The 23,337-nt window shown below is 61.2% G+C and overlaps 4 protein-coding genes across 16 annotated transcripts in view; 3 read left to right on the top strand and 1 right to left on the bottom strand.

The window, feature by feature from the left end:
- MYO18A (myosin XVIIIA) overlaps positions 1-4,592 on the top strand; it is a 29,580-nt gene extending 24,988 nt beyond the window's left edge. For 7 of the 10 annotated variants that reach the window (XM_072353544.1, XM_072353543.1, XM_072353542.1 and 4 more), the window contains 3 exons: positions 66-110; positions 1,191-1,316; positions 3,991-4,592. In XM_072353544.1, the coding sequence (XP_072209645.1) occupies positions 66-110; positions 1,191-1,316; positions 3,991-4,129 (310 nt within the window). In that variant the 3' untranslated portion in view covers positions 4,130-4,592. The remainder of the gene's footprint in view (positions 1-65; positions 111-1,190; positions 1,317-3,990) is intronic. The other 3 variants (XM_072353545.1, XM_072353546.1, XM_072353541.1) reach the window with 1 other exon arrangement.
- Positions 1,994-3,254, top strand: LOC140260828 (uncharacterized; the record flags this gene model as incomplete). The annotated part of the gene is made up of 1 exon (XM_072353554.1): positions 1,994-3,254. A coding segment is annotated over one exon (1,254 nt), but the record flags the coding sequence as incomplete, so codon positions are not given.
- On the bottom strand, positions 3,283-10,540 carry PIPOX (pipecolic acid and sarcosine oxidase). Of its 2 annotated transcripts, XM_072353552.1 has the most exons (11): positions 10,477-10,518; positions 8,872-9,038; positions 7,830-8,109; positions 7,204-7,352; positions 6,585-6,786; positions 6,322-6,504; positions 6,113-6,259; positions 5,884-6,042; positions 5,726-5,801; positions 5,604-5,660; positions 3,283-3,680 (listed from the first exon to the last, which is right to left on the bottom strand). In XM_072353552.1, the coding sequence occupies exons 3-11, from the start codon at positions 7,965-7,967 to the stop codon at positions 3,658-3,660; spliced, it is 1,134 nt and encodes a 377-aa protein (XP_072209653.1). In that variant the 5' UTR covers positions 7,968-8,109; positions 8,872-9,038; positions 10,477-10,518; the 3' UTR covers positions 3,283-3,657. The 2 variants fall into 2 exon arrangements, with proteins under 2 accessions (XP_072209653.1, XP_072209652.1); XM_072353551.1 differs by lacking the exon at positions 3,283-3,680 and having other exon boundaries at positions 4,948-5,660; positions 10,477-10,540.
- On the top strand, positions 10,147-22,899 carry SEZ6 (seizure related 6 homolog). 3 transcript variants are annotated; one of them, XM_072353548.1, is made up of 17 exons: positions 10,147-10,357; positions 16,455-17,003; positions 17,073-17,206; positions 17,788-17,980; positions 18,293-18,478; positions 18,544-18,712; positions 19,108-19,274; positions 19,357-19,551; positions 19,807-19,945; positions 20,034-20,230; positions 20,298-20,492; positions 20,575-20,766; positions 20,843-21,040; positions 21,125-21,163; positions 21,266-21,386; positions 21,463-21,565; positions 22,063-22,899. In XM_072353548.1, exons 1-17 carry the CDS (start codon positions 10,288-10,290, stop codon positions 22,093-22,095), a joined length of 2,880 nt encoding a protein of 959 aa, XP_072209649.1. In that variant the 5' UTR covers positions 10,147-10,287; the 3' UTR covers positions 22,096-22,899. The 3 variants fall into 3 exon arrangements, with proteins under 3 accessions (XP_072209649.1, XP_072209648.1, XP_072209650.1); XM_072353549.1 differs by having other exon boundaries at positions 10,148-10,357; positions 22,079-22,899; XM_072353547.1 differs by lacking the exon at positions 22,063-22,899 and having other exon boundaries at positions 21,463-22,048.
- Positions 22,900-23,337: the final 438 nt, after the last annotated feature.

Raw genomic sequence — 23,337 nt, 5'->3', positions numbered from 1 at the left:
TGTTTTTAATTTCAGTTTCATTTGATTTCATTCTGTTATGTTTCTCCCCACCCACCCCCTCCCAGTTTGCAGGACATGGTGGCAAAGTATCAGAAAAGAAAGAGTAAACTGTGAGGACCTCCTCTTTCCTTCTCCCCCATCCCCTAACCCTGCTCACCCCCCCGGGGCCGGGGCCCCCGCATGCCGCTGGCCCAGTTCCGCATGAGCTAACAGCACCCCAGAGTTTGTTTTATGGGGCTTTTGGGGTTTTTCTTTGGGGGAGGTGGGGGAGAGGGAGGTTATTTTATTGCATTTATCTTTAAAGCCTGGATATATTGCAGGGGAGGGAGAAGTGCGTGACGGAGCGCAGCTCATTGCTTTGAATTTAACAAGGAGGATTCATACATAGGAGCAGTAACAGCCCATCCCAGCATGGGCTGAGCCTATGGCCGTGCAGATGGAGTGGCCCTTTAGGATGACAATCCCCAACCCGTCCCCAGCAGCGGCTGTTTAGGATGTGGGAGCCTGGAGGGGTCAGGGGGGGACGCGATGCTTCGATTTCTGATAGGCGCCGCAATCTCCCTAATGAGAGCAGTGCGCAGTCGGGTATTAGCAGAGATTTACACCGGGATGCTCTCAACGTGGAGAAATGGATTTTGCAATGCAGACGGCACCTTGGCGCTAAAGGCAATCAATATGGTTACCAGCGGCCGTTATAAATTAGATGTTTTAAGGCAGATAGGGCTTTTTTTATGTCTGCCCATAAATCAGGGGCTCTCCGTCATGGTGGGGCTGTAAATCTGTCCGTGCGCCCGCCGTGCCGGAGTCGTTTCTGTTCTGCCTGCTAAACTCCTGTTTACCCAGGGACATCAACATAGCTCTTCCTCGCGGTAATTCTGCACTTGACGCAGCCTATAAAATGAACCCACTTATTTCCTCTCTGTGAGCTCGGCATCCCCCGTGTTTCTGGAGCCATGCCCTGTGTGGTTCTCCACCTTGTGGTTGATTTTCTGGCCATATGGCTGTGCACAGCCAGGGCTGCACTGAGCCCAGTGGCCCTGCATCCTTCCGGGGGTGGTTTTGGGGCTGTGGGGTCACAGAGCATGTGGTGCCCTGAGATGGAGTGGGGCAGAAGAACAGGGATGAGTGGCACGATGTCACACATCCCTGCACCACATCCCTGGTGCTCATCACAGTCTTTCTCCCACCAGTGATGGTGACTCAGATGTGGACTCGGAGCTGGAGGACCGTGTGGATGGGGTGAAGTCATGGCTGTCCAAGAACAAAGGCTCCTCCAAAGCGCTCTCGGATGATGGCAGCCTGAAGGGCAGCAGCAGGTGGGTGCAGGTCTGGCTGCTGGCAGCACAGCGAGGGCTGGGTTTTGCATGTGGTGTCAGGGGAAGGGTGAATCTGGTGAGCAGCTCAGCCTCCACTGGGGACACACGTACCCAAGTGCTGGCACATCCGCAGCTCCACACACACTTGAGGATATCCCTGACCCCCCAGCATCCTAACTCTGCGTGCAGCCTCCCCAAATGGGTAGCAGTGATGGACTTCATCCTTTCTCGCTGGCAGCTCTACCACATCCCTCCATCACACCTCCATCCCCGCTTCACCATCCCAGTGCCGTAACCCTCCTGGGGACCACACGGCCCCGCTCGTGTCCCACGGCCATCGGGGAGAGCTCTCTCCTGATGAGCACAGATTGCTTTCATCCAAACCCAATTTCCTGGCAGGGATTCAGGCTTCCCGGGGGGCTCTCCCGCCTTCTACCGAGCAAGGGGAAAGATCTGAGCTGTTTTCTCTTAATTGGTTTAATTTATTCAGCGGTGCAGATGTAAAACATTTTGTTATTGGAGATAATTCCACTTTTCTGAAGTCGGGAATCAAACGCAGCGGCTGCAGGTAGCTGACAGTGAGATAAATTGAACGGAGCACTTTAAAGGAGAATCAAAGTGATGGGGTGGAACAATACCCTCATTTGCATGGAGCTGTTTTTCGCTGACGCCAATAATTCCGCCATGTGCCGGCGGCACGTTCCCTGCACTCACTCCTTTCTCTCCCCCCCACCCCGGTGTGCGCCGTGCCCCCACCCAGGTCAGCCCCCACAGATGTCCCCGAGGGCGAAGAGCGCCCGGTGTCGGTGTTGAGCAGCCTGAGCTATAGGAAGCGGCCGAGCCTGAAGGACTCCATAGGTGGCCATGGGGACGAGCAGACACTGTTCAGCACTCTGAGTGAGAGGGCGGCCTCCCCAGAGCGTGCTGCCCGCCGGGCACGGGGCACAGAGCACGAGGACCGGGCGGCCGTCATCGCCCGCGCCTTTGCCGATGCCAGCGGCCGCGCTCGGCAGGGGCTGGGCAAGCGCTGGTCGCTGTCGGCTGGTGATGGGGAGAAGGGCTCCGTGGCCTCCGCGCCGGTGAGCAGAGCGTCGTCGGCCTCGTGGCGCGCGCCGGAGGATGGAGATGAAGGGGATGAGGGATGCTCAGTGCTGAGCTTCGCCCTCTCCAGCCCCGGCAGCCTGCGGAGCCGGCGCAGCGGTGCCGACGGTCGCCCCGATTCGCGGCTTTCGCTCACCCGCAGCCTCCTGGATGAGGCGGATGAGGCATCTCGCGGGCAGCCCCCGCTGGGCCGCAGCTTCTCCGTGCCCCCTCGACCCCGCAGCGCCGCCTCCGAGGATGGTCCCCCCGGGGACGCCCGCCCGGTGGGGCACCGCTCCTACCTCGACCCCGACCTGGAGGCTGCCATCCAGGAGGTGCTGAGCTACCGCTCGCCACGGGCTGGCGGCCTCTCCAGCCCCGATTCCGGGGACGATGGGCGCAGTGTGCGCAGTGTGCGCAGTGCAGCCCCGCTGGGTGCTGCTGACCGCCCCGGCAGCCTCCGTCGCTCAGCGTCTGCCCTCGAGGTGTCACGTCCATCCCGGCGCACCAGCCGGCGCCGCAGCAGCTCTTCCTCAGAGTCATCATCCTCCTCAGAGGAAGAGGAGGAGCGCAAAAGGAAAAGCGCCAAGAAGAAATCCAAAAAATCTAAAAAGAAATCCAAAAAGAAGAAGAAGAAGTCCTCCTCCGAGTCGGGCTCCGATTCCTCCTCCGATTCCTCCTCCGGTTCCACCGTCTCCTACCGGAGCACCTCTAGTGTGAAAAAGGGCCCCCGGGCAGCAGGGGGAGAGGAGCCGGTGCGCCCCGACCGGGCCAAGAAGGAGGAGAAGCGGCGCAAGAAGCAGGTGGACAGCCTGATGATGAAGTACCTGTACCGGCCCGAGAGCGACTGAGGCAGGAGGTGGGAGCGGTGTGTGCCTGCAGCATGACCCCCGTGTGTGCCACTAACCCTAACCGCGGCCGGACACCGCTCCGAGCATCCCTGCTGCGGCCGCACGGTGCTGGGAATGCTGCTCCATCCTTGTGCCGTGGGGTTGGACTCCAAGAAGTGCTAATCCTGCCCTGGAGTGTCTGCATGGATCTCTGATGGAAATTTGGGGTGGGCAGATGGGGGCTGTGGCTCCGGGAGGAGCGTGTGGTACTAACAGCACCCGCTGTGGGGTGCGGATGTGGGATGATGTGGGTGAGTAGATGGGGTCAGATGGTTATCAGAGTGGTTACTCCAGTCATGAGCCCTGTCCATATGGGAATGGGGCTGCGATCGGCTCACTGGCATCTTGGCAGTAAGTGGTTCAGTCACTTCCTATGGCTCCTGTAGGAAAAGGGCTGGAGGAGAAGGAAAAATCCCTTGGGAATGCTGTTGGATCACCATCCCAGCCCCTGGCCAGACTGCCACCTTGCTGGGCACTGGCTTGGGGCTGGGACACATCTCCATCCAGGACAGTGGGTGCAGCTGTGACTAATTGCCCATCTGAGCCTAAACCCAATGTTGTCTGGGACTGCCACCACTCAGTGCTGCTCCCTCAGCCCATCAGGAGGGCCACGGTCCCATTTCTCACAAACAATCCAAGGACACAACACCGCCTCGACGCATTGGACCAGCAGTTCAGCACCCAACCCCTCTTTCTCCCCACAGCCCCCCGAGCTGCCGGAAACCCTTCTCCTACGACCGATGGGACGAGGAGCTGGATGCCACAGAAAGCACGGAGCGCTCATCCCACAGCCCCACCAGCGATGGCGAGACGGAGAGCCGCGCCGCTGAGACCCCCGCGTAGCCCCACCACCCTTCCCACGGCCCTGACACACTGGGCTCCTCGGGATCCCCCCGGGCAGCCACTGTTTCTTTTTTGCACGGCAAAGAGAGGGGGAGGGACACACTGCCATCCCTGTCCTTCATGCAGGGGGGGGCAGCCCACCCCTCCCACCCCATCTGTCTTTGGCGGCTCCATCGGTTCCTCCTCAGTGCCTGCTGTCTCCTTATTTTATAAGTTAAAATACCCCCCCCCAGACACCCCACCTCCAATGCTCCTCATCCCCATTTAGTTGAGCCAAAGACGTCTCCGGCCAGGCCTTGGGGCCAGCCACCCCACAGCCGCTAAGGGGACGTGGGGACGGGGTCCCCCATGGACCATCGCCTCCCCCATCGCCCCCCACCCCACCGGTTGTTTTGCACTACAGCTGTGCAGCCCTTCCTACCCCACTCCTTTCCATCCGAAAATAAAGAAACGTCATTTCTGGCTGGTGATGCCTGCTCTGCGTGCCCCATTTTGGGGTGGGGGGTGGAAATTGGTTTTGGGGGTGGGTTTTTTGTGGTGTGCAGGGCCCCACTGAGGATATGGGGTACACGGAGCAATGATCAGGTGCCATCCCCATTCCCATAGTGGGGTTCTGGTTGCTGCCAGGTGCACCATGGGGGCCCTTAGCAGCCCCCAGCCCCCACAAACCAGGCAGTTCCCACCCCTCTCCCTGACATCTCGAAACAAATGGGCTGAGCTCGGCGCTCGCTGCCGTTAAAGCCACGCTGCGCTAATGCGCTTTCATTAAGTGGGAGCGATCTAATGATAATAAAATGGCACATTTAACATTAAAACATTTAACTTGACTCCTAAGCGAGTGTGTCTCCCCGCGCTGCTCCGGCTCCATGGCGCTGGCAAAGCGCCTTCATGGGCTTCCAGGGAACGGCTGGTTGGCAGAGCTGGGCTGGCACAGTGTGGAATGCAGGGGAGGTGGGGAGGGGGGGGTGAATGTGTGGGGGTGGCAGGATGTGATGATGTGGAGGATCGGGATACAGGGATGGTGTTGGGATGGAGGGAATGCAGGGATGAGAATGCCAGCATGTGAGGATGGAGGAATGCAGGGAACCAGGATAGAGGGATGAAGGAGGGTTGGGATGTGAGGATGGAGGGGAGCAGAGCGCTGGGATGGTGGCTGGGGACCAGCATATAAGGATGTCAGGATGCAGGACCAGAGGGAACAAGGATACTGGGGATGCTGGGATGTGGGGGTGCAGCTGCAGGGGTGCTGTGGTGTGGCGTGTGGCAGTGGAGGGATGCAGGGCAGCTGGCAGGCTATGGGGACATTAGGATGCAAGGAGCTGGGGCTGGAGGTGCTTTGGGACGCAGGGATGCGCTACAGGGCAGTGTGATGCTGCGTGGGCGCAGCTGGGACACTGCACCTACAGAACAGCACGGAGCACACCTGGGAAGCGACTGATAGTGAACGGGGCCATGCAGTGGGATGGCTTCTCACCCAGGCTCAGCTCGCACAGCAGCTGCCCCACCACCGGGGCCAGTTTGAACCCATGGCCTGTGGGAAAGAGAAGGTTGGGGGTAGAGCCGTGCCAAAGGTACCCCAGACAGACCAGGACCTACCCGAGAAGCCGGCCCCGATGATTATATTGCTGTACTTGGGGTGCTGGTCCAGAATGAAGTCTCCATCCGGGGTGTTCTGGGGAAACCATGGGGTGAAGGAGCAGGGCTTGGGGCACAGCTGGGCCCCATTGTGGAGGTCAAGGGGACATTGTACTCACCGTGTAGATGCAGCTCTCCAGCACAGCTGGCTGCGGCTCCAGCCCAGGCAGGTAACTGCTGATGAAGTTGCTCAGGAGGCCGACGTGGGGGTGCGGGGAGCCTGGGGGGGTCCGGTCCCGCTCCTCAGGGTCAGTGGGGCTGCCATAGTGGTAGCACACCTGGGGACAGAGCTCAGTGGGGACAAACGGAAAGGACACAGCGGTGCCACCACCACTGTGCCACACTCACCTTGACCAGCCCAGGGTACTCGAGGGCAGGCAGCCCATATATCCCATGGGGAGCGTAGGGCAGCCCCGTGGCTATGAAGCAGGGGGGGACCGCGCCGCCGCCACCGGGCTCCTTCTCCCTCCAGTAGCAGACATCAATACGCAGGGGCTGGGGGTTGCATGTCAGCCGTGGCCGTGGCCGTGCCACCACCTGTGGCCACCAGCCCTTACCTGCAGAGGCAGGCGGAGGCCCAGAGGTGCCACCACGGCGTTGGTCCACGCGCCGGCGGTGATGATGAGCCGTGGAGCGCGGTACATCCCGGTGCTGGTGGTGACGGTGATCTCCGCTCCAGGATCAATACGCAGCACCTTCTCCCCATCACGCACAGTGCCCCCGCGCCGGCGAAACGCATCCTGAGTGGGGAGGGAGGGACGCAGGGATGGGGGTGGAACACCCTCTGTGCCCCCATCCCTGTCCCCATGTCAGCACCCACCTGCACCGCCCGCAGCGCCCGCTCTGCCAGCAGCACCCCTCCAGTGCTGTCCCACAGGACCACCTCACCGGGACGGGGACGGAGCCCAGGGAAGCGCTGTGCCAGTGTCACTGCATTGAGGACGTCGTCGGGTCCCGCTCTGTGCCGGTAGCCCTCCAGCTCGGGGTCACCCGGCGGGCCCAGCACCACCAGCCCTGTCCGCCTGCACCCAGCAGTCACATCAGTGGCAGCCATGTCCCTTGTTCCATGCCCTATATCCCATGTCCCATATATCTCATGTCCCATGTCCCATCCCTCAACCCGTATCCTCAATCCCGTGTTCCTTGTCCCCTATCCTTCATCCCCTGTCCCATATCCCCTATCCCGTTTCCCACATCCCCTCTCATACCACCCCGCTGGTTGGGGAAGCGGAGGCTCCGTGCCTGGATGACACTGGGGATGATGGACGGCACGTTAGCCCCAACCTCACTGCAGGAATCATTTACACGCTTATTTCCTTAATGGCTTTTCCCTTACAGAGCCCCATAAATAACCTGCAGCCCGCAGCTGCCTGCCCACAGCCCCAGCCCCATTCCCAGGGATGGGATGGTGCCCAGAGTGGGGTCCCCGTCCCCATCACCTGTAGAGAGAAGTGCCTGCCTCGTCCTCCAGCTGCTGCCAGAGGTGGAAGCTGTGGGGCATCATGTTGGCGTAGTGCTCCTGTGGGTACGTGCTGCGCGTGATGCGGCTCTGCCCGTGTGAGCTGCCCCGTGAGTGGGGCAGGAAGAACTGTGGGGTATGGGGACATAGGGTTGGCTGCAGCCTCCAGGTGTCACCTGGCCCCGCAAGGCTTGGGGTCCTGGCATTGGGGACAGAAGGATGTTGGCTTTGGGGACATGGGGGTCCTGGCACTGAGGACAGTGGGGTGCTGGTATTGAGGACAGTGGGGTGTTGGAAATGGGGACATCTGGATCACTGGCAATGGGGATATCTGGACCGTTGGAACTGGGGACACTATGGTGTCGGCTTTGGGGACAGTGGAGTGTTGGTACTGGGGGGCACCTGGATCCTGGCACTGGGGACACTGGGGAGTTGGCACTGGGTACACCTGAACGAGGGTCCTGGCACCAAAGGACACAGCATCCTGGCACTGGAACACCATGGAATGTCACATGCCTGGGACAGCCAGGGCTCTGTCCTGCTTGCACTGGGGCTGGGGATGCAGCATTGGGGCCAGGGGTGAGGTGAGGTTGGGGACATCAGTACCTGCTCCAGCAGCAGCGTGTCCCTGCCACGCCTGGCCAGGTGGTACGCAGCAAAGGAGCCCTGGATGCCGGCCCCGATGACGATGGCATCGTAGGAAGCACAGCAGGGCTGTCCCGGAGCAGCCATGTCTGTCCCCATCCCGTCGTCCTGCAGCTGGGATCAGATCCAAGGGGGAGGGACGGGGCAGAGTCCATCCGAGCGCAGGGAAAGACTGTATTTTCCCTCCGGTGTAATTTACGGCCCATAAACCATTTGGCTGCCATCTCCCTTTTTTTCCTCCCTGTTGGGAGATAGCGGTGATTTAGGGCCGGGTGCCCACGTGGCCCCATGGGATGGGAGATGGAGCAAGCGTGTGGATTTGGGGTGGGATTTGGGGACGGGCGCTTCGGTTGGGTTTCTATGGGCACCCCGCACAGCACGCCTGCTAACGAGGGGAATTAATTTAGAATAGAAGGGTGTGTGAGGCGTTATTTACCGACTAATCATTAGGAAATGCTGAATCCCACTCTTTATAGAGACGTGAGGTGGGAACCCCTGCCTGGTGCTCACTGTGATGTGGGTGCCCGGGGCTGCTCGGCCCCATTACCGCAGCACGGCCCCATTACCGCGGTGCTCCCACCCTCGCTTTGATGCCAGGAATAAATGCTCTGATTTCCTGGGGTTTCGGCTGGTTTTTCCGCCGGCTCCCAGCCTTTGAACAGCGGTACCTGCTTCTGCTCTGAGCCGGGAAGATGAAGAATAATTAATTATCCATGAAATGTTAAATGGGAAAAAATTGAGCTCTTCTCCCACGAACGGCGAGTTAATGGGATGGAGCTTTGGGAAAGACCCGGAGCAGCACCAGGGTGGCACGGGGACGTCTGGGGACACCCCAGGGACACCCACATGGCACGGCTGTCCCTTGCAGTGCTGATGGTCACCCCAGGGCAGCACAGGGGCGAGCTCTGTCCATTGCTGTCACGGCATATGTGACCCCAAAAGGGTCTGGATGATGCCTGCATTCCAAAGCAGTTCCACCCATCACTGGGTCATCCATGCTCACCTCACTGCGTGCCCCAATAGGAGCACTGTGGGAATGCCCACGGAGCAGCAGGGCACTGGGATCCCTCCATCTGCTCTTGCCCTCATTTGCCCTCCATGTACCATTTTGCTTTGTCTCAAACCCAACAGCTCTGAAGGCGGCCCCTCGTTAGCAGTCCAGGTGCGTGCCTGGGGAAGCAACGGGGAGATTCAAATTATTTGAATATCATCGTATTAGAAACATCAGTTTGGCCTCAAAACGCACATCTCCCGAGCCCGAGCGGGGCTGCGGCGCATTAAACATTTATGGAGCTACTGGAGGATCAAAGTTTCGGGCTGAGCTCTTGGAAGCTCATCGTTCCCACCCGCATTGCAGCGGGATGAGAGGGGGCACAGAGGGACCCCACCACCACCACCACCCCTGGGCTGCCCATCCCTATGGAAGGGGCGTTCAGTGCACAGAATCAGCTCCCTGTGACGGCCCATGGGCTGTGTTTGCCCCCTGCCCATCTCAGCACGCTGTCAGCACGGAGAGGCGCGGCCATCTGGGCTGCCATGCGGAAGGGGGGGGTGATGAAACAATGAGACTGAGCTTTATTATTTTTGAGCCGCCCAGCAGCTCCGTGTTGGTGCCAACGCCATCTGCCTGCAGCAGGGATGAGTCCCTCTGGGCCACAATGGGGATGGGGTGCAGGATGAGATCGCTGCCCATGGGGAGTGAATGGGGTGCAGGAATGAATGGGGTGGGGGAACGAGTGAGCTGCTCCTGAGCCAGGTTCCTCAGCTGGGTATGATGAGCCCAGCCCTAATTGGGGCTATTTAGGGATGGGCAGCGGGGGAAGGGGCCTCATTGAGGCTTCCACCCTGGAGATCCACAGACGTGGGGGTTGTTGATGTCCTGGGGAGGGGTGTGGGGTGCAGGATGTGACTGCTGCTCATACGGAGTGGATGGGGTGGGGGCTGTGCCAGGTTCCTCCACTTGGTATAATGAGCCCAGCCCTAATTGGGGCTGTTTAGAGCTGATGAAGAGCAGCTGAGGGGGCACCTTTAAGGCTTCCACCCACGGGGGTCACCGGGATTTTGGAGGGGGCTGTAAGGGGGATGTTCCCCCCGAATCCTTCACCTCCCAAGATTTTCACGCGCCGCACTCGCAGCATTACGGCGCTGGGCAGGGCTGGGGGGAGAAGTGCAGGGAGGAGCCCCCCGTTCTCCAGCCGGCAGGATTCGCTTGCGCCGTACTCGGAGCATTACGGCGGGCGGGGAGGAGGGGTGGGAGCGGAGGAGGGGGTGGGGGTGGGCTGGGAGGAGCCCCCCCTTTCTCCCCCCCCCCTCCCCCGCCGCCGCGCGGCCCCGGGATTGGCGGGCGCCTCACTCGGAGCGTTACGGCGCGGCCGTGCCCGCAGCGCGGAGCTGTCCGTGGTGCTGAACGCCGCCGGCCATGGGCTCCGCGCCGCCGCCCGCCCTGCTGCTGTCGCTGCTCGCCGCGCTGCTCCGCGCCCCCGCGCACGGTAAGCGAGACCCCCCCCCTACACCCACACCTCTATACCCCAACCCAGGAACACCCCGTTTTCCTTTCGCCTTCCCCCCGCGACCCTTTCTCCGCCAAACTTTGCCAACTTGCACTCACCCCTCCGCCGATCTCCCCATCCTCAAAATCCCCCTCCTGCCCCCCCCCCGCACCGGGCAGCAATAATCCCCCTCCTCGCTCCTACGCCCGTTCCCCGGTGGCGCGGGGGCACGCAGAGCTTTGCAGCCCCGTTGGCGCAACGCCGCCCCCGGTGAGCTCTGCTGAGAGCTCCCCCCGCTCTGTTACCGGGTTGGGGGGGGCCCTGCTGGGGGCACAGCTCAACGCCTAAATCCCCAAACCCCGTTAGGCTGCACCCACTGGGATTCACTCTCTCCTTGCGGTGGGGTTGGGGCTGTTGGCTTTGCATTGCTTGAGCTGAACCCTCTGATTCTGGAGTGATGTAGGGAAGGGAGAGCGACAGCTCTTCCCACTGAGGGCAGCCAACACCCGCATCCTCTTGACTCAACGGGGTGCGTGTTATGGGAAGCCTCGATGCCTTGCCCCCAAAAAGCAGCAGTGGTGACCCGGCTTGGAGGGCTTCGATTTGCTATGGTTGTATGGTGTGATGGGTGGGGAGCGTGCAGGGGTCTGTCCCTGCTGGGAAGTGGGGTGATGGGATGCAGGCTGAGCCGAGCTGCAGGGAGCAGCCGTGCGGGGAGTTACATAAACTCCCCATCTGGCTGCCGAGCTGAGATGGGAAGGACGCCGTGGCCCTGTGCCTACTGCTATTCCCGGCTCACTCTTCCACCAGAGCTGATGGCAACGCCGTCTTCCTTAAAGCATCTCCCATATACACATATATTTTGCCTCTCAGGTGGCAAAAAGTGGGGCAGTGCTGCAGCACACCCCGCTGTGGGGCAGTAGGCCTTGTGGGGACCAGCGTCCCCACATCCCTGCATCCCTTTGGGATGGATCTGTCCTGGGAGTAGGGCTTTGGGCAGGGCAGGAATCCCCAGAGGGAGGCTGCTGCTTGCTGTGTCAGTTTAATGATTTCTAATGAGCAATTACCTCTAGTCAGTCCCCTAATTTCTGAATATCAATAAAGTTAATTAAACTCTGCATGTGTATTTCCTAGAGTGTTAGAGGTAGGGATGCCCTGAGAGGTGCTGAGCTCTTCCTGGGGCTGGGAGCTGTGGGGTTGCACCTGCCTCATGCTCCATGCACGGTACCAGGGCTGGGAGCTATGCAGGGGGCTCAGCCCCCATCCCAAATCCCCACCAGGTGCGGCCACAGCCCAGCACCAACCTCAGTGCAGCACTGCCTCACTCAGTGTGGCCTTGACTCGATGATGGGGTTGTGTTGTGTTGGGGGCAGGGCACTGTGATGTGGTGATGGGGCTCTTTTGTTCTTCATCCAGAGCAATGGCAGGGCTGTCACCAGTACTTACCATGTCATGACCTGTGCGGTGCCCTGGCTTCTCATGCAGCTTTGCTCCCCCCCTTCCTGCCCCCTTGGTGCCTACTGGAGCAGCTCCATGGTGCCTCTGCAGCAAGAGAATGCAATTCTGGGTCATGGCTCCTTGCAGTCTGAGGTTCTAGGAGTAAAGGGAGATGGCATGGCTGGGGCACAGCACCTGGTTGTGCCCCCATGAGTTCCACTGCCCCATCTGCACTCAGCGGGTTGCACTGCGCCCACTGGGACAATGCACTTGGGGGGCACCAGGGGTTCTGCGTTCAAGGAGTGGGTCAGGGAAACAAACAAGCAAGCATCTGCTTTAGTAATTAACTGAGCACGTGCCCATCCCCTGCGTGCCTCAGAGGAGTTCGTCACCGCCATGCCGCCAGGCCAGGATTATCTGGATAATGCTCTTAAGCAGGGCAGGGGTGCCCCATGGGGCCGTCCCCACTCACTCAGAAAGCTGGTGGCCATGGGCCGTGCCCCAGGCTGGTGGTGGTGGGATGGATTCATCTTAGAGGCTCTGCTGTGGGAACCGGGGTGCCACCAAGGGCACGGCAAGGGCAGCGGGGCCGGGTACGGAGCAGAGGGACCCCCCCCCAGTGGTGCTGTAGGACCCCCCGGGTAGTTGTGGGGCTGCAGGGTGGGCTGGGACCCTGCACACAGACACCCCGGGAGGCGGATGCAGTTGTGTCTCCAGTGGATCCGGCAGGAGAGGATAATTTAGCTTCCAATCAATTCTTTAAATGCGCACAATTGAAAGATTGCCTTTGAAAGCTGCCTATAACCAGGGAGGTAATGGATTCTCTCCAGTAACAGGCAGCAGCCTCCCTTCCTCCGGCTGCTGCGGGAGATGGGGCAGCGGCACCGTTCCGTGTCACCATCCCAGAGCATCCCCTGGGACATGGGGTGACCCCACTCCCTGCTGCCATGGCCCCCGGTGGGACGTGCCACGAGGTTCCATTGGCTGGCGTTGGGGACACGTCCAGCCTGCAGCCTGCAGAAGGCAGCCCACGCGCTCGCCATGCCGGTGGGGGTTATTACAGATATAATTTAAATGCAGTAACGAGCTGTGCTGAAGGGATCAAATATTAATCAGCCGCGAGAGCGCCGCTGTGACCCTGTGAAAATGGAGAGAGGTGCTCAAAATGCCAGATCTGCTCATGGCAGGTGGGAGCTGTGCCTGTAGGGTGGGCAATGGCTGCCCCAACTGGGATCCCATGGGGGAGGCCGTAGCATCAGCCCCGGGTGGATATCCTGTTAGTGTAGGCCCGGGGTGGTGGGGTTGTATGGGAGATCTCAGGGTGGGTTTGGTGCCCAAGTAGCTCCGTGTCTGTAGGACTGGGGTTGGGGTTTGGCTGTCGGTTGGGGTTGGGCTATGGGGGGGCTGTCTCTGCTAAGCAGCTGAATGCAGAGCTCAGCCAGCAGCGCTCGCGCTCTGCTCAACCAGATTGCAATTCTTGTTGCTGGCAGCAGAAGGGGAGCCGGGGGGGGGGATCTGCTTCCTGAGCAAACCGTTGCCCATACAGAACCCTGGTGCTATTTATATTGAACACCCAATAGGATGGCGGTGGCACTGGGGGCTGCTGCAGGGATCTCGGCACGTGGCTGCGGGGCCATTTGGGGCAAAGGGTTGGGGTTGTGGGGGGGAGCACCACTGCAAGGCTGGCTGGCTCCAGCAGCGCGCACGGCGACAGCGATCAGGTCCGAAATAGCAGCAGACATGCAATTTATCATCGCCGCTGCTCATGGAAATTGCTGTACAAATGCATTAGCTCCGCAGGGAGAGCAGGGAAGAGGGATTACACAGGGCAGGGGTGTGGGGAGTGCGAGCGGCACGGGGGGGCACCAAGATGTGAGGTGCACGGCTCCCCACGGCCCCCACACGTTGGTGGCCCCAGTTTGGGGTCACTAAGTGAGGAGGGGGCCGTGCCGTGCCGCGCTGCCCCCAGGCTCCTCACTCGGTGCATCCCGGCGGTGTGTTGGGATGTCAGCCGGCCGTGGTGCTCCGGGGAACCGATTGCGGCGACATGTGACATGTGTCGGCGGGTAAATGACTGTTCCATTCAAGGAGAATGGCAAAACATACAAGGTCAAACGCTTCCCTGCGAGCACCGCCATGAATATTAACGCCGCGAGCTGCTGGGGCTGCTGGATGCGCACGGCGACGGCGTCCCTGGGGCAGCACCTCGTGGGTCCCCTCCTGTCCCCGTCTGTCACCTCTCCAGAGATGGGATGACAGCGATGGGCCACCAGGGTGGTGTTGCCTGTGCCCACCCACCTGCTGCACACGCTCCTTTGCCACCCACCTGCGTTCTGCCTGCACTCATCCTTGTGCCAGCCCCGTTCCCTGCCTGTCGGTGCCCCTGTGAATCATCTCACCGTGAGTGTCCCTGTCTGCGGGCTGCATCCACATCCCCGTTGGCACTGAGGCAGGTGATGGAGATGGGAGCTGCCAGCAGCTCAGCACGTCTCTGTGCCCAGCTTGGTAGCAATGCACGTGCCCATCAGGATGGCTGAAAACCGTGTGATGATGACAGGGGACCGTGGGATCGTGGCTGGAGACCACAGGGCACTGAGTGTGGCGCCGGCTGCCTGACAGCTCATTCATTGCAGCAGCCAGCCCAGGCCGTGGGGGCAAAGCCAGATTGGATTTTAAATTGGAAAGCAAGCCTCCCATGGCCCCTCGCCCTTAGTCCAGGCTGGTTAGAATGGTTTGAATACACCATCTTCAGAATGGGGAAACTGAGGCACAGAACAAGACAACTCCGGGGGCAGCGGAGCAGCTCTCCCCGTCGCAGCTGCTTTGCTGGGTGCTGTGTTATTGCTTTATTCGCCGCCCGCATCGATCTGTGCTCCCCGGGAGGCTGCGTGGCTGCTTATTTATTTATTTGCGACACCAGCCGCCATTGATTTCTGCTGGGGGGGCTGCAGACGGATTAGTCTCCAGCATCTCTCCGGCTCGTGGCCGCCGTTAATAGACTCCCGCTCGGCAAAGCTGATGTGACGGATTAGGACCCCAGCCCGGCCGCGGCCACGTGCCCTGCATGTCAACAGGCCCTGGCAGGCACAGCACGGGGTGTAGCAGCCCTGTTTCCCCCTTCCCTGAGTGCCAGCCCCCTGGGTAGCAGAGTGCCCTGTCACCAGCCTCTTGGCTACCACAGGGACCCGGGAGGGACACAGCCATGGCGGAGATAAGCAGCTTAGAGACATCCGTGGAGGTGGGGGCTGTAATCTTGAGGGACATGGGTGGTAACATCTGGGCACAAGCTGGCTTGGCCCAAGAACCCTGAGTGCTCCAGGGGTCTGCAACACCACAAGCCCTGAGACTCTCAGAGTACCCAGAGCATCCCGTGGTACCCAGAGCATCCCATGGGGGTCTGATGGACCCTGTTGTCCCCGCTCACTTAGTGGGGTGACTGCGGTGGCTGTCATGCAGTGCAGGACGAGGCCTGGAGCATTAATCCACCGTTAAATCCTGAAAGAGATCCTGGCGTCCTTCAGTATAAACTCATTAACTTTTATGTTCTAATAAACGGATCCGATTAGAAATTAATTCTGGTGGTGCCGGGGGGCAGGTTACCCTTTTGGAGAGGGTGTGTGGGCAGAGCGGTGGCAATGGTGGCACAGGGGACGGGGTGACAGCAGCACCTGGTGGCTCCCAACACGCCACTCTCCGGGGATAATGTCTCTTAATAGTCCCTTAAAAGTGGCAGTCACAGAGTAATTAATCTTCGCGGGGCCCTGCCCTGCTATGGCTCGGTGTAATTACCCGGTAATTGGCAGTATCGTGTCATCAGTGCCGGTGCGCGGCACCGCACGGCGAGACGTTGGGCAAGGCGTCAGGATGCCGTGTGTGACGGGAGGGGTGGGCACACCTTCACGGGAGCCGTGGTGCAGATGTGAGTTAATTAGCCATGCTTAATTGCCTGCCCTTCTCTGCTGAGGGGCTGCTCTGAGGTGCAGTGGAGCCCCGCTGCGTGTGGTCGATGCGGCCTGTTTGCCGTCCGTGCTCTGTCCCTGTTTACCCAGGAACGTGTCCTTGATAAAGCAATCAGCTTTATTGACAGCTCTCCTCTCCATGGCACGGCATGGCACGGCTCCTCTCCTGGCACCATGACTAGTGGGACCCAGCAGCACCGCTGCCCTGGGTGGTGCAGCACCAGCCCTGTGTACAGCATGGAGCCACAGGGATGCGATGGTGTCCGGGGCAGCATGTGGCCCCTTGGTGAAGTGCTGGGCCCCAGTGCAGTGCTAGTGCATGGAGCAGCTTTGATCTGTGAGGAAGAATTGGTCTATGATGAAACATCATCCAGTGGTGCAGCATGGGTCCTTGGTGCAGCACTGGGCCATGAAGAATTGCTCCACGATGCAGCATGGATCCATCGTGTTGCATCAACCCACGATGAAGCACTACCCATGCTGTAACAGAGATCTGTGACACAGCACCAGCATCCCCAGTCCAGCACCAGTGCCCAGTGCAGCATCTATCCAAGGTCCAGATCCATGATGAAATAATTCATGACAGAGCACCAGTCCATGGTGCAACACTGGATAACAATGAAGCATCACTCTACAGTGCAGCACTGGTGCGTGAGGGTGCAGCACTGCTCCTCATCACACCCAACTCTCTCCCCTCCCAGGCTTCAATGGGCTGGAGAGGAAGACTGGTGAGAGCTCTGAGGCTGAAGGGGACCCCACAGCTCTCCCCACGCCAGCTGAGCGCGAGGCCGAGGCACGCTTCGTCAGCACAGCACCCACCCTGAAGCTGCTCAACCACCACCCGCTGCTGGAGGACCTTCTGCACGAGGCCTTCCTGAAGAAGGACTACCTGGCTCAGGCGCCCTTCCCACCCGGCCTGCCTGGTCCTGTGCTGCCTGACGACACCCTGAGGCCGGACCCCGGACCCCCAGCACCCCAAATCCCACCGCGTGCCCCTGCTTTGCCCAGGGTTGCTTTCCCCACCGCCCCACTGACCACACCAGCTGGGCGCTCGGGGCCGTGGGGGGAGCCCTGGGGGGTCGCGCCAGGCACTGACCCCTCACAGCTCCCTACTGGGGGGTCAGGATCGAGCCCTGCAGCCCCCAGCCAGGTGCCCACTTTGGGGGCCACTGGGGTCTCCAAGGATGAGGAGGGGACCACCACAACCTCCACCATCACTACCACCACCGTCACCACGCTGCAGGGACCAGGTGAGCACGGGGAGGGAGATGGGGGTTTGGGGAGATGTGGGGCTAACACAGGGGTCTCCTTGTCACCAGCACCATGCAACCGGACACTGGCGGGTCCCGAGGGCTGGCTGGTGTCCCCAGAGCCAGCCAGTGCCCCATATGACAGCAGCATGGACTGCACCTACACCATCTCTGTCTACCCTGGCTATGGTGTGGAGATCAAGGTGAGATGTTGGGGGGAGGCACGAGTCCCACACTCACAACTTTGGGTTCTGTCCCTCTCCTTGTGCCATGAGCCAACGTGGGCCAGCTCAGGGCATCTCTCACCCTTGGGTTATGGAGCAGAGACATGGATGCATGAGTTGGGTGCAACGCCCATTGGTCACCGGCTGCTGTGATTGGCACCTGCTGATGAAGCAGCAATATAGGATTTAATTAATGACAGCATTTGCCCAATCCAGTATCACCAATAGCTGACAGCAAGCAGAATGCATCAGCACAAGGCTGCTGCTTGCTCCATGCTCAGCCCCAGCTCGCAGAGCAGCACTCACTGGTGCCGCCATTCATCACCGCACAGCACTGCTTAATTAACATCATTAACAGCAAATTGCTCCGGAGCGCTGGAGCACGCGCCTGGCTGCTGTGGGCCCAGCCGTGCCGCGGGGCTGTGCTGCTCTCCATGCCATGGGGAGATTTATGGCCATGCTAAGAGTGTTTGAAAGGCGCTGCCCCGTGCTGACAAGCTCCAGAGCACTATCGACTGCAGGAAATCCTGCAGCGTGGTGACACCTCACCGTCCCCAAAGGTGCAGAACATCAGCCTGGCAGATGGGGAGACGCTGACAGTGGAGAGCGCAGGGGGCCTGGAGCCGGCGGTGTTGGCCAACGAGTCCTTCCTGCTGCGGGGTCAGGTCATCCGCAGCCCCTCCAACTTGCTCACCCTGCGCTTCCAGAGCCCCCGACCCACCAGCCCTGGCTCCTACCGCTTCCAGTACCAAGGTATGGGGCGCTGCTGCCACCAGCTGGGTGGTCCTGTCCCTTTGGGGTCCCTCTGTCCCCATGGGGGGCCCTTGTTCCCTTTCCTGCATGACACCATTTTGCAGTGCAGCGATGCCAAGTGGGCATCAACCACTTAACTTGTACAGTTGATGATGCTTGGTGGATTAGTGCGAGCAATAATTGTCTCACTGAGCATCCCCAACATCAACAACATGCAGGGGGCTGGGATTTAGGGTGTTTGGTGCAGGACCCCTACAATGGGGTATTACAGATAGGTCTGTCTGGCTCCATGACTTTGCCATCCATTCCCAGCCTACCTGCTGAGCTGCCCCTTCCCATCACGGCCCGCCTTCGGTGACGTCTCGGTCAGCAGCCTGCACCCTGGTGGGGATGCCCGGTTCCGCTGCGCCGCGGGCTACCAGCTGCAGGGTGCCCACCTGATCACCTGCCGCAATGCCACCCGGCCCTTCTGGAGCGCCCGCGAGCCCCAGTGCATGGGTGAGCTCTGTGTGGGGACGTGGCTGGTGTCACCTGGGCACCCGCTGACAATCCCTGTCCCGCAGCGGCGTGCGGTGGCGCCATCCGCAATGCCACAGTGGGACGTGTCGTCTCCCCGGGCTTCCCTGGGAACTACAGCAACAACCTGACCTGCCACTGGCTGCTGGAGGCTCCTGCTGGTCACCGCCTGCACCTCCACTTCGAGAAGGTCTCACTGGCAGAGGATGATGACAGGTTTGGGTCCACATGGGAATGGGGGAACGGGGGCACCCTGGGACATCTCTGCACCATGTATGGGGATGGAAAGTGTTAGCCATGTTCAAGAGTGGGTGCTGTGGGCCACGCTCAAGAGTGGGTTCTTCTGTCTGTGCCTGGGGAGGGAGACCATTGGCCATGCCCAAGGATGGGTGCTGTTGGCTTTGGCTGGGACCGTGTGCAGTTGGCAGTGCTGAATGATGGATGCCACTGACCAGGCCCGATGGTGGGCACAGTTGGCCACGTCCAAAAGCATTGCTTTCCATACATGAGGATGGGCATGTCTGTCATCCTCGGGATGGCTGTCATTGGCCATGCACAACGTTGGTTGCTGTTGACCATGGCAGAAACCTGAGCCTTCTGCACCTGGGCAGGCTCATCATTCGCAATGGGAACAATGTGGAGGCACCTCCAGTGTACGACTCCTATGAGGTGGAGTACCTGCCCATCGAAGGGCTGCTCAGCACTGGACGCCACTTCTTTGTGGAGCTCACCACCGACAGCAGCGGGGCCGCTGCAGGCATGGCACTGCGCTATGAGGGTATGGGGCATGGGCACTGTGGGACACCCGAGCATTGCCACGTACCCCTGGCCCCCACAGACCTCAGCACTTGTGCCCACAGCCTTCGAGCAGGGGCACTGCTACGAGCCCTTCGTCAAGTATGGGAACTTCACAACCAGCGACCCACGGTACCCTGTGGGCACCACGGTGGAGTTCAGCTGTCACCCTGGCTACACGCTGGAGCAAGGCTCCACCATCATCGAGTGCGTTGACCCCAGTGACCCACAGTGGAACGAGACGGAGCCGGCATGCCGCGGTGGGCACCGGAGGTGGGGGGATGAGGGTGGTGGAGCTGAAGGACCGGAGCTGGGGTTGGGCCACCATGGGTGGTGGAGCCAGCATGACATGTTGCATGCTGGTGGGTAGGACCACCGTGGGATCCAGAGGCAATGGTGGGTGCTAGACCTGGGGTGCCAAATGGGGGGATTGTGGGGGATGCTGGATCTGGGGTGCCGTGGTGGGTGCTTGCCATGGTGGGTGCCATGGTGGGTGCTATGGCGTGCGCCCGCAGCGGTGTGCAGTGGGGAGCTGATGGACACGGCTGGGGTGGTGCTGTCACCCAACTGGCCAGAGGCGTACGGCAAAGGCCAGGACTGCATCTGGGGGCTGCACGTGGAGGAGGACAAGCGCGTCATGCTGGACATCCGTGTGTGAGTGCAGGGGTCTGTGGGTCGTGGGCCACTGTTGGGGGGGACGGACACCCTTTTATTCCCCACCCTTGTTCTCCACATGCTGCAGGCTGCGGCTGGGTGCAGGGGACGTCCTCACCTTCTATGACGGGGATGATCTGACGGCACGCATCCTGGGCCAGTACACGGGTGCCCGCGGCCGCTTCAAGCTCTTTGCCTCCAGTGCCGACGTCACCATCCAGTTCCAATCTGACCCCGGCGCCGGCGTCTTTGCCTATCGGCAGGGCTTCGTCATCCACTTCTCCGGTGAGCCCCACGCTGGGGATGGATGCCGTCATTCCCATGGCCCACTCACCCCCTGCTGTCCCCACAGAGGTGCCCCGCAATGACACGTGCCCTGAGCTGCCTGACATCGCCAACGGCTGGAAGACAGCCTCACAGCCCGAGCTGCTGCACGGCACCGTCGTCACCTTCCACTGCTACCCTGGCTTCGAACTGGCTGGCGCCGACCTGCTCATGTGCCACTGGGACCTGACGTGGAGTGGCGACCTGCCGTCCTGCGAGCGGGGTGAGCGGGGTGACACATCCCATCTCCCCTCCTGCCACCCCATCCCGCCGTCATTGTCACCACCTGTCCCTACAACCCACAGTCACCACCTGCCGGGACCCCGGGGACGCCGAGCACAGCCGCAGGGTGGTCTCCAGCCCCAAATTCCCGGTGGGATCCACCGTGCGCTTCGTCTGCGATAAGGGCTACGTGCTGGCGGGCGCCGGGCTCCTCACCTGCCACGACCGCGCGTCGGGGGGACCCAAATGGAGCGACCGCCTGCCCAAATGCATCCGTGAGTCGGGCATCCCAAGTGCACAGCCCCACGGCTGGCGGCATGAAGGGTGCTGACACGATGCCGTTGCCCACAGCGGAGGCATACGAGCCGTGCCACAACCCCGGCGTGCCTGCAGGCGGGCGGCAGAGCCCCGAGCGGCGGCTGTACCCTGCGGGCAGCACGCTGCGCTTCTCCTGCACCGCTGGGAGGGCACTGCTGGGTGAGGGCAGCCTGCGCTGCCTGCCCGGACACCCTTCACGCTGGAGCGGCTCACCTCCCATCTGCAAGGCGGGTGAGCAAAACCCTCTGCCCCTGTGCGGCTCCACTTCCCCCCGGTTACTTCCGTCTGATGTTGGGTTGCTTCTCCCTGTTCTAGCTTCCTACGATGAGTTTTACAGCAATCGCAATCTGGATGGTAAGGGGGCTTCGGGGCACCCTTGGGTGCTTGGGGTGCAATAGACACCCAGGGTGAGGCCAGCACTGGGTGCCCTCGTTGAGCTCCCACTCTCCTTGGCAGCCGTGGCCAAAGCTGTGCCCTCGGGTACAGCACTGGAGGGCACTAATGTGGCCATCGCCATCTTCCTGCCCGTGCTGGTGGTGGCCCTGCTCATCGGAGGCGTTTACCTCTACTTCTCCAAGTGAGTGCCTGCTGCTCCCCTTGGATCCCCAGCCCCGCTGCCACCCGCCCAACTCCATCTCCATCTCCTCCTACAGGCTGCAGGGGAAGCCAGCCCTACAGCTGCCCCTCTCTGGATCCCACCCCTATGATCACATCACCGTGGAGTCGGCTTTTGACAACCCCACCTATGAGACAGGAGTAAGCACTGGCCCCCCACGCCCTGCCAGCTGGGGTGTGCACCCTGGGGACCAGGGGTAGAATGTGATGTGCACCCCAGGACCATGGAAAGGATGGGATGTGCACCATGGGGATCATATATAGGGGTGGGATGTGCACACCAAGCACCATCCGATGGGCTACGTGTGCCAAGGGCTGTACAGTGGGTGGGACATACATCCAAGAGCCTATGCATATACGGAACAGGACATACATCTCAGGGAGTATGTATGGGATGTGCATCTCTGAGGCCATTTGGGGGATAGGACCATGTAGAGATGGAATGTGATTCCCAGTGGCTGCATACACATGGATGGGACTTCTGTCTGATGACCATGCATGGGATGGGACATCCACTTTGGGGCCACGTATGGGATGGGATGTTCAACCTGGTGGCTGTCCATGGGATGTGCCCCCCAGGTCCCTAAGGATGGGGGGGGGGCACCACACAGCACCAGTGAGTGTCCAACCCCTCGCAGTCTGTTTTCTTTGCAGGAAACGAGGGAATATGAGGTGTCCATCTAGGCGAGGGTGCAGCAGACCCCTCCCAGGATGCCCACGCCCACCGGCCCTCGCCATGGTGCCGGGGACATCTCTCGCAAGGAGACTCAAGCGGGAGCCACCCCCCACACACCCCAACCCGCCTGGACCCCCGTGGGGTCTCCCCCAGCCCCACTGCCCCCCGATCCCTGCTCTGGGTGGGCAAGGGATGCTGAGCCAGCAGGACTTCCTGGGCCACATCCTGACCCCCCTCCCAGGAGCAGCGGTCCCCCCCCCGGCCCCAGCGATGGAGGAGTGACCCCTAAATGGGGCAGGCGCAGCGAGGAGCCCCCGGGGCTGCAGCCTGAAGGTGCTGGGGGGAAAGGGGCCGGGTCTCGGGATAGGGGGCAATGGGGTGCCCTGGGGGGGTTAAGGAAACCTCGGGGTGCCCTCACCCTTCACCCACTCCCAGCACCCCGATGTCTCCCAGAGCCACTCCCGATACCCCAAGCATGCTGCGTCCCTCCGCTGCCGCCGCAGCACCTGCTCGCTTCCTCCTCCCCGGGGTGCCCCCCCCCCCCACTCCTGCACGTGTCCCGGCATCCCACGAGGGCCGGATCCGGACCCCCAGCCCCACGGTGACGGGGTGGGCGGGGGGGGCACTGAGCATGTCGTCAACCCCCCCCGGACCAGGTCACGCCTGGGGCTGGGGGTTCTGTTCCCGGCCGATGTAACATAGGGTCCCAACCCCAGCCGCGCGTAACCCTGTTTTGGAGAGCAGCCCCTGCCCCCGCGCCCATCTTTTGGTTGTTTCATTAATAAAGAAAATAACGGTGTTTTAGAAGAAAACGTGGCACGTTGATGATGAGGGGAGCAAGTGATGGACACCGGGATACCGGGGATTTGCGGCAGAGGGGACCCCCGCATCCATGGGGCACCGGAGTGCACCCCCTCCCTCCCCGCTTTCCGGGCGCACTGTAGCTTTAAGAGGCGCCGGCGCCCGGAGCTGGAAGGAACGCGCCGGCGCGCCAAACGCAGCGCGCCCTCTGCCGGCGCGCCAAACGCCCCGCCCTGCTGTGCGTCATGACGTCATCACGCCGCGCTCTCTCTCTCTCTCTCTCTCTCTCTCACCCCACCCCGGAACGTGACGGTCGCCACGCGCCTGATGCGCATGCGCGAGCGAGGCGCGGGGCGAGCCGGGCGCAGGAGGCGGAGCCCAAAGCGCGCGCATGCGCGGTGCCCCGGCGCGCGCGCCGCCTGAGCCGAAAGCGGGG

The sequence above is a fragment of the Excalfactoria chinensis genome, chromosome 19 (genome assembly GCF_039878825.1).
Source record: "Excalfactoria chinensis isolate bCotChi1 chromosome 19, bCotChi1.hap2, whole genome shotgun sequence".
NCBI lineage: Eukaryota > Metazoa > Chordata > Aves > Galliformes > Phasianidae > Excalfactoria > Excalfactoria chinensis.
This window is presented reverse-complemented; position numbering and strand designations above follow the sequence as displayed.

Bases quoted from the DNA above. Each gene is read 5' to 3' on its own strand.
- PIPOX (XM_072353551.1), bottom strand. From the start codon at position 7,967: ATGGGGACAGACATGGCTGCTCCGGGACAGCCCTGCTGTGCTTCCTAC. The intron at 6,260-6,321 runs GTAAGGGCTGGT...TGCAACCCCCAG, and splicing joins GCCTCCGCCTGCCTCTGCAG to CCCCTGCGTATTGATGTCTG. The intron at 6,043-6,112 runs GTGAGTGTGGCA...CTCTGTCCCCAG, and splicing joins AGTACCCTGGGCTGGTCAAG to GTGTGCTACCACTATGGCAG.
- SEZ6 (XM_072353547.1), top strand. From the start codon at position 10,288: ATGGGCTCCGCGCCGCCGCCCGCCCTGCTGCTGTCGCTGCTCGCCGCG. The intron at 17,981-18,292 runs GTATGGGGCGCT...ATCCATTCCCAG, and splicing joins CTACCGCTTCCAGTACCAAG to CCTACCTGCTGAGCTGCCCC. The intron at 18,479-18,543 runs GTGAGCTCTGTG...CCTGTCCCGCAG, and splicing joins CCGCGAGCCCCAGTGCATGG to CGGCGTGCGGTGGCGCCATC.